A 14,550-nucleotide genomic window follows, 5' to 3' on the forward strand; every position below is an offset into this window, starting at 1 on the left:
TTTTGAGTAAACTCTGGCCTTTATTATTATTCTGTTACGGGCGCCGTTTGCATGCAAGCTTGTTTTGTGTTCCCGACGCTGGAGCGGATCATGACCCCGCCGCTTGGTATGGGACGCATACGAAGAATGACCAAAAGACCCTGCCGCTGGTAGGAAACGACAATATCAGCATCTGCATATTCTTGCCTGTTTTAGTGTTGTACATGGGCGACTCGCATCTAATGTTCCAGCCCTTCTTTTTTTCTTTCTGCCTGATCTCCTAATACTACTTCAAGTCAGTTCCTTTTTCGACTGTTCTTGGCTTCGGAGAGGGGTTTTATACGCCTTTTCTTCTTCTTTCTGCGTGATTTGACTCTTGATCTGGATGGCTCGCCGAATATATACCGGCAGTTTTTGAATTAGATTCTTTTCCATCATTGCACTTTGATGGTTGCACTGGCTACCTTGGTAGCTTTGTACTTGGATGTTCTGGTGTCAACGGCCAGGGGCTGAGGAGATCTCGGTTTCCTGTGCTGATCTTTTTCATATCTCTCTCCCATCTTGATTAAGGGTTTTTTCTCTTCATGTTTAGTATCTCTTGCAGTCTAGGGGCTTTTCTCGATGTTGTACTCGGAATTTCACGATCAATGTACCTTTTATTTTCACTGTTTCAATGGGTTTCTGGTTTGCGCAGTAAGTAGTCAACTGTAGATCAATATCTCCTCTCTGCTTGTTGGTCTCTGGTAATTTTCACTTTAGTTCTATATAGAGCCTTCCCTGGTGGTACGTATCTACAGGAAATTTGTCAAACGAACTTGATATGTAAGCAATTAGAAAGCGATTTCCACGGATGTATTACGATAACCGATAGGAGAATTGATAGGAGATGGCATGATGTATGATTAATAGAGGTTGGCGTGCCAAGCGCGGGGCCTTTGTTTATTATGATCATTTTCCACGGATATTAATGTGGCTCCCGGCATGTCCCTGTCGATCGCCCCATGCAGGTCGCGATTAGCCCGCTTGTAGAAACAAACGTCTACGTTGGGGTGCCCCTCGATCTAGTGCATACATACATGTACTCATAGCATAACCATAGCCATTCATGACTCAATTAACAATCGAAGACAAATTCAACTCACAGCCGTTTGTAGGTGATACAAGACCAAGACCTCAACCCAAATACCGGGCCTGGGCTCTGTGAGACTCGAAGAATGTCCGGTTTTCTGTTTTGAGAAGAGGATTGGTAATCGGGAACAGTATCAACACTACTGTACAGACTTGAAAAATAGAATCAAATAGAAATAATTTCCCACACTACCAGGATATCCCCCATTTTCCCATTACAGCGCCCAGTGAACTCGTGGATAACAAAAAAAAAAGATAGAAATAAGAAAAAATAAACCGGGGAATAGACAGCATAAAGTCACACGCCGTGAACGAAGAAACAATCAAAAGACCTCAGGAGGGGAGCGAGTTTTACCCGTCAGGGGGAAGATTGGTGGGAACACCAATCTCCCGACCGTGCCGGTCTTCCATTTTACAGGACTTTTGTTCCCTTACAGCTCCGGCTTGCCCTTCTTCTTCTGCTCCACCTTCAGGAGCAGAGCGCGGTTAATGCGGGGCAGAACACCACCGAAGGCGATGGTGGCACGGATTAGGGTGTCCAGCTCTTCGTCACCACGGATAGCGAGTTGCAGGTGACGAGGGGTGATACGCTTGACCTTCAGGTCCTTGGCGGCGTTGCCAGCAAGTTCCAGGACTTCAGCGGTCAGGTACTCCAGGACAGCGGTAACGTAGACGGCGGCTGAACGATAGAAAGTTAGTGTACGCAATGGATAATTAATGACAGTAGGAAGAAGAACATACCCTTGGCACCGACACGCATCTTATTCTGAGTGTTGTTCTTCAGGAAACGCTTCACACGACCGCAGGGGAACTAAACACAACAATGTTAGCTTATCCATCAGTCCCACGCGACTTCCTCGCAGTAACCAATACGAAGGACATGCGACCATGAGAGACAAGGTCGAACAACCCCTCTGGCAACGAATAAACTCCAGTGGCCAGTGAGGGGGAACCCAATCGACGCGTCTGAACATCGAGTTTCATCGACTGATAGACCCCCTTGATCGCACGTTTCCCGTACGGTGACCCGCATAGACACCCAAGCAGATAGACCACCAACTGACCTGCAGACCAGCCTTTGCGCTGTGAGACTTCTGGGCCTTCCCCGCAGAGTCCTTGGAACCACCCTTTCCACCGATCGACTTTCCCTTTCCACCAGGCATTTTGGACAATAGGGGTCGCAAAGATGTGTAGAGCGCGTAGATAGCAGATCGCAGGCGATCTGAGACGAAGTTGGATGGGAAGGCGATTCAAAAAATGGAAGGCACGCGCGTTGTTGATGGATGGAGAAGTCAGAAATGTCGCAGCCGGGACCGGTCGCTAAAGACTGCGACCGCGGGCCGGCGCTAGTCCGGATTAGGATGCCAGTCCAAGTCGCTCCATCACTGTTTGGCGTAGATCAAGAGCAAGCAACGCATCACGGAGCCTCAAACATAATGGATCGTTTCCCGTATATCATAATGGAAGGCCCTGGACAGATCGCATCATCAAACATGTGCTTAGTTAGAAAGCCACGTATAAAGGCGTTGGATAGGCATTTAGTAGACAGCCCGCTTGCGGGCCTCCGCAACGTATCAGCTCATCTTGGGTCTTTGAAGGCCTTATTCCCCAGATAGAAAAGTGGAATTCGGTGGATTCACAAAGCAGATAGCTGTAGTGATGATGGTCAACTCAGGCACACTGAGTTGCGTATTGACGGCACCCTGATGCAGGTCCAGCTGGGAGTGTGCATTTCGAGATGAAGGCGGAGTGGGCGGGGTCCCGTGATCCGGACGAACAGATGATCCGTTCCATTTAATATACGTGGTTTCCACTTTCGCCGAAGGTTGCGGAAGAGGTTCGAGTTTTGTTGTTATCTCTCCCCCATCTTGTCTTCGGCTTCCCCCTGGTTTCACGTCTTTCAACCCGTCAAAATGGTTTCTCCCCAAATGTGCGTATGGTGAAAGGATGATGATGAAAATTGCATGCTGATGATTGTCGCAGTACCAACCTGGCCATCATCTTGGTGATGATGCAGCTGGCCAAGAAGGTTCCCTTTGAGAACCCGGATGTGCTCATGGCTGTGCGCGGTCTGTACATCCTGTCCAACGTGATCATCCTGGCCATCAACCTGTACACTCAGGCCAAGATCAATTCTAAAAAGGGTATGTCAATGTTAGGGGTGTCGCGTGGCCCCTAAGCGCTTATCTATGGATCAGTGACTAACAACATTTGCTTCATTAGATATGACCACGCTCAAGTATGTTGAGCCTGCCCCCATGGGCACCGGCGAGGAGGGCAAGCCCGTCACCACCACCAACATGGACTACGACAAGGGTCAGGTGCGCCAGATGTTCCGCTCTCAGCTGATGGGTGTCGGCATGATGGCCGTGATGCACTTCTACATGAAGTACACCAACCCCCTCCTCATCCAGTCCATCATTCCCCTCAAGGGCGCCTTTGAGAGCAACCTGGTTAAGATTCACGTTTTTGGCAAGCCCGCTACCGGCGACCTGGCCCGCCCCTTCAAGACCGGCGGTGGTTTCATGTCCCAGGGTCAGCCCAAGAGCGACAAGGCCTCCATTGAGAATGCGGAGAAGAACTACCGGGGTGGTGTCAAGGAGGAGTAATTGGAGATACAAATTAATGTGGAGGATTGAGTTGCGCTCATGGAATGCATTTGCTTTAAGCTGAGGACCATGTTGGCTTGCTTTATTCTTATTGTATTATATTCTCCAATTCCCATGGCATTTAAGGGGGATTGAGCCTGATGACATGATAAATTACTACTCTCTAATACAGTAATTTGAATGAGCTTTATCTGTACAGTTTGTATTCTGCTCTCTGGAAATAGTGTTGGATGCGCTGAGCCTGCTGCCCGATAGCCGAAAGTGGTTTTGGCACCGTAAAGGGAATGGTAGTAGACAAGAATGTATTTTTGGGTTCGAGATTCGTCATTGTCGATATCCATAATTTCCTGCTGCACCTTCTCAAACTTTTGGAATTGACTTGACTTGACCTCTAGTATTCGCGTGGCAACGTGGTCAATTGTGATGCCATCTCAGGTGGCCAGTCGATGAGTTTCCATGGTGTTCCATGCGGTTACGCCCCAACCGCAGTCGTTGCTAACGGTTATCACATAGTAGTAGCGTAGTCATGTCATAACTCTTGCCACCATTTAAGTCTTGGGCTCCTTAGTATGGATGTACAACATACGGTAGAAGCGGAAACCCGCATAATTCGAAACAGTGGCGGGGAGAGTTCACATTTATAATCCGTCGTTGTTACCAACTTGCCACCGCATGGCTTGATTGAGTCAGGCCCAACACACCGAAACTGCATAAACTTACATATTATGGTTTGAACAAATAAAATTTCTGCATGTCCCGTGGTCGTCGCTATTGGACGTGGTAGATCCGCCGGTGAATCTTTCAGGGCGCGGGCCACTTTCTTTATATATGTGACCGCTGAATCGGTCCACCGAGATGCTGGAAACAGTCGGCAGGTAACCGCATGCGGCATGGTTCACGAATTATATGCGATGGTAAATAAATGTTTTTGAAATGATTGATTTGACTGGTCTCCAGAGCTATTCATATCCATTTTGATGATAGATCCTACTGAGTATAAACAGAACCAGGTGTGGTCTTGGCCATAGTTGCCCCTCAGTCGTGGCATCATCCACTTTTTACTAACTGCCCCTCATCCCACATGTACCCCTATGTCATAGCCTTTCGGGCCCCGGGATTCCTCTCACGGCAAAACGTAGAATTATCGTGATAGTCTCTTACCCGACGTAGTCTGGGAAAACATTCTCGAGATCGCTCCGAGGCAAGTAATGGGGACCCGGCCGGCGAGGATTCATCGAAGCTTATTGGGTAAACGGGAGCTACCGAGGGGCAAGCAGCCTGGAAATACCGTAGCTCTTCCTGCTTTGCCCGGTGTATGAAACCGGAAAGGGTTGCTGGGGAACTGGGCCAACGGTAACAGTCGGAAAATCAGTCATCTTGCCTCCGATGGATCTGGGGTGACTTGGTTAGCCCCGTCTTGTTGCTCGGTGTAGAAGGAGGGGTGAGCCGCTCGTTGCGTCAGTGCCTTACTACTTCTTGATCCCTTCTCCCAACTTTTTTCCTTTCTTTCTTCTTTCTCTTCCCCATCCAATTCCCCAATCTTCCATCTTCTTCAAAAGGTTCGTTTTCAATTACCTTCTTCCAGTCTACCCTTACCCCTCCACCTTCCCATCCCTTGAATCACCCCACCCCACCATCCCACCAAGCTAACCAAAGCTCCAGTATCACATCTACCGCAAACATGGTTCCCAAGGTACGCGATGCGTTATTGCCAATAACCACATCATCTCTATCTTCATAAACTAACAACCCCATTCAGGTCGGTATCAACGGTTTCGGTCGTATTGGCCGCATCGTCTTCCGCAATGCGTAAGTGAACTCTGTGAACCCCGCGTTGTACAGAACTTGATCCTAACGCGTTCCACAGCATCAACGATGGCTCTGTCGAGGTTGTCGCCGTCAACGACCCCTTCATTGAGGTTCACTACGCTGTACGTTATACTTCTATGGAGCTATTCCCTAAGCTCCCCCTCTGTCCCGCCTCCATTGCTAATTCTGTACCATTTAGGCCTACATGCTGCGCTACGACAGCACCCACGGTCAGTTCAAGGGCACCATCGAGATCGATGGCACCGAGGGCCTGATCGTCAACGGCAAGAAGATCCGCTTCTACGCTGAGCGTGACCCCGCCTCCATCCCTTGGGGCAAGTCTGGCGCTGAGTACGTTGTCGAGTCCACCGGTGTCTTCACCACCACCGAGAAGGCTTCCCTCCACTTGAAGGGTGGTGCCAAGAAGGTCATCATCTCCGCCCCCTCCGCTGACGCCCCCATGTTCGTCATGGGTGTCAACAACACTGAATACACCAAGGACGTCAACGTTCTCTCCAACGCCTCTTGCACCACCAACTGCCTTGCTCCCCTCGCCAAGGTCATCAACGACAAGTTCGGTCTCGTTGAGGGTCTCATGACCACCATCCACTCCTACACCGCTACCCAGAAGACCGTTGACGGTCCTTCCGCTAAGGACTGGCGTGGTGGCCGTACTGCGGCCCAGAACATCATCCCCTCCTCCACCGGTGCCGCCAAGGCTGTCGGCAAGGTCATCCCTGCCCTTAACGGCAAGCTGACCGGTATGGCCATGCGTGTCCCCACCGCCAACGTCTCCGTTGTCGACCTTACCTGCCGCATTGAGAAGGCTGCTACCTACGATGAGATCAAGGCCGTTGTCAAGGCTGCCTCCGAGAACGAGCTCAAGGGTATCCTCGGATACACTGAGGACGACATTGTCTCCACTGACCTTAACGGTGATGACCACTCCTCCATCTTCGATGCCAAGGCCGGCATTGCTCTGAACTCCAACTTCATCAAGCTCGTCTCCTGGTACGACAACGAGTGGGGTTACTCTCACCGTGTTGTTGACCTCATCTCCTACATCGCCAAGGTTGACTCCCAGTAAATATTTACTGAGCGACCTGGGGTCAGGAGTCTTCTCTGAAGTAGCATGTCTGTCGTGACTACGGCCTGCATCTGCGATGTGGCTTGAGGTGGATGGGTCGCTATTTTTGAGAAAGGAAAAAACCATCAGATAACGTCATTTTAATGAAACAAATACACTTCTTTTTATGTTCATCAATATCTTCCTGCACGCTGTACATGACTCACGTATTGCCTCCAGTGAGTTACTACACGTAGTTTTATGATGCCAGGCATAGGCATACTCAATTCCACGGGTGTGGAGATAAGATAAACCAGTTGACATGTAAAACACCTGATTTGGACCTTAGAAAATGGCATGATCCACCCACCCTAGTGCCACTCGAATGCATAATCTTCCGGCAAGATTCCAAGATCAGAAGCCACTGTTTAAAGTATGTCAAGGCGGCTAGCTTAATTGGGCATGCTTTCAAGGTCCTCGTTCAACTAGGTCAACTAATAGTCATGAAACCTTAGCCTTTTCCCAATGCAGTCTGCAGGCTTGGTTCAGCCCTGGGGGATACCTAGCCGATGGATCCTGGCCGATAAGACCCGGGCCTGGACCCTGGAGCATGAGTTGTACACTGCATGCCAAACGCTTGAGATTATTGAAGCATAGGACTTTTTACTTGCCTACTGCGGTTGTAATCAAGTTTATTAGAATCAAGATGGAAAGTCTCATTCTGACATTTGAATGCTTAAATGGAGATTATCAAGTCGAATAATAGAATAATATATCATAAACATGAACAAACAAAAGGATATTGGAGGGCGTAGTCCAGAGACTCAACGAATGCTCCCTGATCATTCGTTTATTCTGAATGTTTGCAAAACCGGACCCTGCTAGCTAAGCTATTTCAATCTCTCAGGATTCATTGACTAAATTTATCTGGTACATCATGTGCCTAAGTGGCTGGGACCTCGTGGTTTGGTCCTAGTCGCGGCTCAGGTTTAATGGAGGGTGGTAGGATCCAGCCTATAAGCTGGGTTAAAGACCGAAATAGATCTTGCCCCTCATGTTGTCGTCTTTCCAAGCACTAATTTCCTTTATAGCCATTTGCCATTAAGGTTTCATGGACCGGAAAGGGTGACAACATGGGTGTTTTATGGAGTTGAAGAATGTAATGTCCACGTCGCGATGAAGGTAGCATCTGGGTCGACTATTCAAATTCAATGTTTTCTATAGTAGCAAAGGTGGGGGCTTAAGATCTGCCCAGCTATGACATTTTCCTTCTTTATTCTTCGCCTTTCCATTTAATTATTTTGTTTGATGCACCTTCCGATGTGTCAGTCACATGTTGTATAATCGATTCGCTACCAAGCCTTTTCAGCAGCTATTTTATCGTTATGACCGGTGGCCCCTTGATCGCCTGGGTAGATGGCACCTGACAGTAGGTATCTGGATTACCTCAAATCTCAAACATCAGTACCAGGCAAATGGGAAGTGTCGTTGTTTTTCTGCAAAGCAATATTCTTTGGATTGCACGTTACCACTGCCGTGAAGTACGAAATTGGCTCTCGGGAGTGGAGTCAAACAGTCAGCAACTAAACCCGGCGGCCCGGCCGTTCAGAGACGCGCTAGCCTAACCTGGGAAGGCGGTATGCAAAGCGGTAAAACATACAAGGCCCGGCAGTATGTGCGAATGGCCTAAAAGGGATCCAACATGCGCATCCACTGATCTTCCATCCACCCTGCCTTGCAGTCGCGTTTGGAAAGAAACAACGTATGAACCGTAAATTCACATGATCCCTAAGTTGAAAACTGCCAATGAATTGTATATCTTGCTAACCCTGGAATAGAACATTCACTGCACCCTGGTCATCTCTTTCTTGCCTGTGAATACAAAGAACGACGCTCTATGCGCCTGTGACTCCACAGTATCAAAGCATTTGGAGATTGAACTCCTGTTAGCCATCTAGATCATCATTTGGGCATCTTATTAGATTATTTGTGCACTTCTTTTGTTCTGTGAACCGGCCAATTATCTTGTGCAAGCAAGTGGTTGCGCTGAATAAGAGGCATTGATTGTCCCAATTGTCATGAAAGACTAGACGCACCGAACGGCCGTTGTATAAAAGCGGGCTTTATTCACTGTGTTCTCGAGTCATTTTTTTTGGTTACTACTGGCGCGCCTTGCACAATGGAAGGCGATGAAGATACCGTCATGTCGGACCCGCGCAAGGACTCCGCTTTTCCTCAACATGCTTCCTTGACACAAACAACCGTTTCAATTAATCCTCACCGAAGAGAAGATCCAGCTCTTGCTCCGGCGATGATGCCTCAAGCGAGTACTATGTCTCCCTCTTTAGGGCCGGACCCCGCTTCTTTGCGAGACCAGCCCGCTTCAACAAGCATCACGTCCCCAGACCAGTTCATTAAGACAAGCCCCTCAGAGAGTAACTCTGCAGAGAACTCCCTTTCCCGGAGTGATAGCATGATTGAGCCTAACTCGGAGTGGTCAGACGACGAGATGGCCACCAGTGTCAATACTGCTGCTGGCCTTCCCCTGGCGGCCCTACCAAGCGGTCTTTGTTACGATTCCGAGATGCGTTTCCATTGTGAAATTCGCCCCACTGCTGATCTTCATCCAGAAGACCCACGGCGTATATTCTACATTTACAGAGCGCTTTGCAAGGCTGGCTTGGTTGATGATCCGGCTTCGGCTCGACCACTCGCTCCTCAGACCATGAAGCGAATTCTGGCCCGCCGTGCTACCTATCAAGAAATCTCTAGTGTTCACACTGAAGCGCATTATGACTTTGTCAAGAGCACCACAGGTATGCTTTGAGATTATAATTAAGATTTCGAGTCTGGGGTACTAAATCTGAACTAGAAATGTCTGATACCGACCTCCTGCTCTTGGAGTCCCAACGAGACTCGATTTACTTCAACCGGCTAACCTTCCAAGCATCACTCTTATCGGCGGGTGGTGCCATTGAGACTTGCCTGGCGGTCGCTAGAGGTGATGTCAAAAATGCGATCGCAGTTGTTCGTCCGCCTGGCCACCATGCAGAACATGATAAGGCTATGGGATTCTGCTTATTTAATAACGTCTCGGTTGCGGCGCGTGTCTGTCAAAACACGTTAGGAGAAAGTTGTCGTAAGATTATGATCCTTGACTGGTAAGCATCTTGTGATTCTTGCTCTTAAATGGTATGGCTGACCCACCTGTTATTCAGGGATGTTCATCATGGTATGTCGTCGACGTAGCTGAATCACAGTAAAGAACATAAGCTAACAGATCTCAAGGCAATGGAATTCAAAAAGCATTCTATGATGACCCTAATGTTCTCTACATTTCAATCCATGTTCATCAGGATGGCATGTTCTACCCCGGCGGTCCCAACGGCGATATGGACATGTGTGGAGAGGGACCTGGCGTTGGGAAGTAAGTTCGCTAGTGTTTTATTACACTGTTATCCTATTGGAACACTATCCGCTTACTATACATATAGGAACGTCAATATTCCCTGGGAAACGCAGGGGATGACTGATGGAGATTACTTGTATGCTTTCCAGGAAATTGTGATGCCAATCGCCCAAGAATTCAACCCCGATCTAGTCATCGGTAAGACGCCTTTTGTCCGATATCCAGAAAATTATCTTAACTCGATATAGTTGCGGCCGGATTCGACGCCGCCGCAGGAGATGTACTGGGTGGCTGCTTTGTGACTCCCCCTTGCTATTCACAAATGACGCACATGCTCATGGCCCTTGCTGGAGGCAAAGTCGCAGTGTGTCTAGAGGTATGTCACCATCCAAGTCACATGTAGCCCTAGAAGTGACTTTTGGGAATCAAATAGGGCGGGTACAACTTTGAATCCATCGCGAATTCGGCACTATCAGTCACCAAGACCCTCATGGGTAATCCTCCGGACCGTCTGACCAAAACCACACCTGGCAACGAAGCAATGGTCACCGTTAGCCACGTCAAGCGAATCCAATCCCACTACTGGCGTTGTATGGCCCCCAGGCCGATTCAACAGAACCAAAAGAATGTTTTCAACACTCGACTTCATGGTGTGAACAGGCAACCCAGTGCTCCTAGTTCTATAAAGCTTACAATCCACAGATTCTATTCGAGAGCTCCAAGCGAAGCAGCTTTATGAGAGCTGCAAGCTTACACAACTCTACATTTACCGAACAGCCATTTCGAAGTCGTTTGAACATCAGGTGTTGGCAAGGTAAGCAAATCCTCGCCGAGTCATATGAATGGGTTCATTCTTACATTTGAATTAGTCCCAACTACAACCAAGGTGTTCCTCTTTTGATTATTTTTCATGACCCGTAAGTCTCTCGTGAGCACTTTACATATTGCACGCCTAATTCATTTAGCCCTGAACTTCTGGGAGTCGCTCATCCCTTAACGAACAAACTTGAGGCGCATAATTGCTGGGTGGTAAGTTGGCTGTGTTTTGCAGGGTAGTTTCGATAATTCGCTAACACTCACAAGGCCTCTGACATTCAGAAAGATTATGTCGCATTAGCCGCGGAGAAAGGCTGGGGCGTGATCGATGTCAATGTACCGATGCACATCAGCCGAGATCAGGTATGTCACATCTTCCGTTCCTTTACGTACTTCTATTGCGATGCCCAACCCCATATATACTTACCGAACTTCAGAGCACTGGCAAATTCGAAGATGAGGATGTAAACCGACCTCACGCGACAGAGGAGCTGGCGGCATATCTGTGGGATAACTACATCGAGTATGAGTTTTCCCCCAAGGCTTGAAGGATCAGACCCTAATGCATATAACAGCCCAAGTAATGCTACTGACGTTTTCTTCATGGGAGTTGGTACTGCTTTTTACGGCGTTACGTCACTGCTCATCAACCGAGGCATGTTGGATCTAGATTATGCATTGACTAAATTGCTAATCCTAGCAGATAATCTGTACCAGAACGTGAATGGCGTTATCTCGTTCGTCTCGGATCATCCTGTCCGTGCGGTTGCATCGGCTACGCAGACATGGATGTCCAAATGGTACCGCGAAGTAAGCACATTAACCTCGTCCAGATTTCGCCTCAAAGCTTACAAACCTTCCACAGAATTCGCTGGTCTTCGTTTCCCACCAACACGGAGTATGGGAGCACAAACCATCCAAGCGCTATGGCAATCTCAGGAAGTCTCCGCAGGGCACCCTCTCTGAGATGCTCAGCGAACACAAAGAGGAAGCCTTCGATTGGATCACCGATCATATAAAGGTTCTGTCGGAATCTGAGGACGACGACGCTCCAATGAACGAATAAATCATGCCCGTTCAGACCTCAGCGGGTGTGGCGTCCCTGATCTCAGTCACCGGTTTTCATCCGCTTTTACTTTTTCAATATCCTTCCTTTCAACATCTCATCCCGCCTCGACAGAAGTTTTAATGGCCTAATCACCGGAGAGATGGGACATACCATTGTTGACCTTGTTAGTCACAGTCAGGTGATGTGGTAAGATTCTTCTGATCACCTAACCGGGCGTTCTGCTTGAAGGGCGGCCTAAATCACTATATTAGGAGCATCTGACTGCCGTTTTCCCGATCCTTTGCTCATCTTTTAGCATTCTTGTTCATCTGATTCGAATGAATCGTTCCATGCCCAATTCGTTCATGATCATCCTGTAGTTCGTATGGAAGATTCCCCGCAGCGTAAAAATAGCGTGGCGTTGCATCGCATGACATGGGATCCATGGTGAATACGGTGCACTAGTATAGTTTGTTTTTACTCAGGTCAGCTTTAAACTTCCTGGTCATGTGTGTGCTCGATACTCGATATTCTATCAAAATACTCCGTGGTTCTATCTTCATACATTATCCCTATTCCGTCCCGAAAAAAAAAACCGACTCACGAGCACCCTCGAACCACAAGATTCTAACAAGTCCTCGGACTAAGTGACTGTGTGCAGGGTCTATGCTCTCATCAGCTTGCTCAGTATATGGCAAGTGAGACACAACCAACCATAACCCCGCCTAAATCTCTAGCGGTGAAAAGAGGACCCGATTCGCCAAGTAAGTTCAAGCGTTCGGAATTATCAGCCCTAGCCTCCGATCTGCACGTCTTCCCTAGGATGTAACTGTCTTAGACCTTACCCCAGAATTGGGCGTGCCAAGGCACTCAGGGTCCGTACGAGCTCGGATCGGCTCCACTCTTGGCATCTTGAATCATTGCTATTGATCTCCAGCACTCGACTGCCCCGGGTTTCTGGTCCAAGCGAGGATTCTATACGAGAATCCTGTTGGGGCACTCTGAGACACTATGCCTCTATGACCTCGCACTACTCGGTCGCTTAGCTTCACCATGGACACACTTTCCCCGCGTCATCTTGATGACATCCGATGCGGGGAATTACATTATAGCTAACCATCACTGCGCTGGCTCTATATGGCCGGATCGGGCAAGAAGCGAGAATCCTGTTTTCTGTTTGGTCCAGCACATTGTCTCGGAACTAAGACCGGATTGAACTCGATGTGAGTCTCAGTTGGGTGAACGATGCTAATTCCCGACGAATGACTAGAAGCCTCGGAAAGAGGGCGATCAGGCTGTTCGTGCCATGCTGATGTGCTGGTAAAAAACTATAAAAGCAGCCCGATTCGCAGGCAAAGGATAGGATGAATAGTCACTACATCATCAAGAACGGAATACCACTTTTACATCAGATCTCCAATCGATACTTGAATAACAGAATGCATTTCTCTACTGCTATCATCGCCTCCGTGGCCCTCCTGGCCCCTCTTGCCAGCGCTGTCGGCAACGCCGTTGTCAAGAACAACTGCCCCTACCCCGTCTACCTTTGGTCCGTCGGAAGCGCCGTCGGTCCCAAGCAGACTATCGCCGCAGGCAAGAAATACACCGAGGTTTTGCGCCACGACCCTGTCTCCGGCGGAATCGCGATTAAGATCACCACAACCTCGAACGGTCTGTATGACGGCAGTCCCCAGACCAACTTTGCCTACACTTTGGACGGTAGCCAGGTCTGGTATGATCTGTCGGATGTGTTCGGAGACCCATTCTCTGGCAAGGGTATGGCGGTCGACCCTTCAGTTACTTCTTGCCCTGATATCTGCTGGCCGAATGGTGTCTCGCCCAGCGGTAGCCAGACCCATGACTGCACGTCCACCTCGAGCGTTACTTTGACTCTGTGTGCAACCAAGTGCTAAATGAAGTGGGTAGAAGGCAACCATGGACTGCTGCCTGTTCTAGGAGGTGTTGTTATTGGTGACTGGGACAGTGCCAGGACTAGAGCAGTATAGTTTGCGGGGGGAGGTGTAAGAGCCTCAAGCCATGGAACGTGGGGATTGGTTGTCTAGGCAATAATTTAGTGTAATTAATGTGTAACGAGCATATATGCATTTAATTCGTTCTTTTCGCTTCCATGTACTTTTGGTTCTAACCTCCCATGATCTCTGGTTGGATATATTGCCTTACTTATGGGGCGCACTAAGCACATGGACAGTACAGGATTTGGCGAGGTGACGCAAATCATTGGCTGGTCGACGTTGCTCACCGCCTTGATAGCCGCCGCAGTATCGCATTGCACCTCAATAAACACACCGCCCAAGGACCCATAATTATCGAATTGCGGGACCAGATTCCCCTCCGGTTGTCTTTGCAATCAGAGACTCTGCTCTCGTCATTTGCATTCTTGAAGTAATCTCAATCGAATTCGTATTGTCATCAATACTATCAAGCGCATTGAGTGCTGATATCTGATTCAAAAGCTGATCACATTGCCGGGCGTTTAACCCTTGATGCCCCCAAGGTCCTCCACTGCTGCAGTATCTTGGTTAGGATACAGAGGTCTGAGTTGCAATCCAACCGCCCGACCATATTTTCGAACCCCGGCGTCCATCAATCCCGTGGCGCCCCTTAGTCCACTTTCATCTTCCGTCTATCGCTGGACCCGCTCGTTTTCCCTTTGCACCTACCTTAC

General features: G+C 48.7%; 5 protein-coding genes across 5 annotated transcripts; 4 read left to right on the forward strand and 1 right to left on the reverse strand.

The window, feature by feature from the left end:
- Nucleotides 1-1,538: 1,538 nt before the first annotated feature.
- On the reverse strand, nt 1,539-2,270 carry htz1 (histone H2AZ; the record flags this gene model as incomplete). Its single annotated transcript, XM_057113351.1, has 3 exons — nt 1,539-1,786; nt 1,849-1,918; nt 2,172-2,270. 3 exons carry the CDS (start codon nt 2,268-2,270, stop codon nt 1,539-1,541), a joined length of 417 nt encoding a protein of 138 aa, XP_056973491.1.
- A 599-nt stretch (nt 2,271-2,869) lies between these two features.
- On the forward strand, nt 2,870-3,716 carry N7484_002932 (PHO88 family protein; the record flags this gene model as incomplete). The annotated part of the gene is made up of 3 exons (XM_057113352.1): nt 2,870-3,037; nt 3,091-3,251; nt 3,331-3,716. Exons 1-3 carry the CDS (start codon nt 3,021-3,023, stop codon nt 3,714-3,716), a joined length of 564 nt encoding a protein of 187 aa, XP_056973492.1. The 5' UTR covers nt 2,870-3,020.
- A 1,681-nt stretch (nt 3,717-5,397) lies between these two features.
- gpdA (glyceraldehyde 3-phosphate dehydrogenase GpdA) lies at nt 5,398-6,612 on the forward strand (the record flags this gene model as incomplete). Its single annotated transcript, XM_057113353.1, has 4 exons — nt 5,398-5,409; nt 5,476-5,525; nt 5,584-5,647; nt 5,725-6,612. The coding sequence occupies 4 exons, from the start codon at nt 5,398-5,400 to the stop codon at nt 6,610-6,612; spliced, it is 1,014 nt and encodes a 337-aa protein (XP_056973493.1).
- A 2,158-nt stretch (nt 6,613-8,770) lies between these two features.
- hdaA (histone deacetylase hdaA) lies at nt 8,771-11,882 on the forward strand (the record flags this gene model as incomplete). Its single annotated transcript, XM_057113354.1, has 14 exons — nt 8,771-9,407; nt 9,464-9,752; nt 9,810-9,823; nt 9,880-10,018; nt 10,086-10,198; nt 10,249-10,376; nt 10,434-10,650; nt 10,703-10,814; nt 10,870-10,917; nt 10,966-11,029; nt 11,084-11,179; nt 11,254-11,339; nt 11,392-11,626; nt 11,682-11,882. 14 exons carry the CDS (start codon nt 8,771-8,773, stop codon nt 11,880-11,882), a joined length of 2,379 nt encoding a protein of 792 aa, XP_056973494.1.
- A 1,421-nt stretch (nt 11,883-13,303) lies between these two features.
- On the forward strand, nt 13,304-13,777 carry N7484_002935 (putative BYS1 domain protein; the record flags this gene model as incomplete). Its single annotated transcript, XM_057113355.1, has 1 exon — nt 13,304-13,777. The coding sequence occupies one exon, from the start codon at nt 13,304-13,306 to the stop codon at nt 13,775-13,777; it is 474 nt and encodes a 157-aa protein (XP_056973495.1).
- Nucleotides 13,778-14,550: the final 773 nt, after the last annotated feature.

The sequence above is a fragment of the Penicillium longicatenatum genome (genome assembly GCF_028827895.1).
Source record: "Penicillium longicatenatum strain IBT 33135 chromosome Unknown contig_2_segment0_segment0, whole genome shotgun sequence".
In the NCBI taxonomy this organism is placed as follows: domain Eukaryota; kingdom Fungi; phylum Ascomycota; class Eurotiomycetes; order Eurotiales; family Aspergillaceae; genus Penicillium; species Penicillium longicatenatum.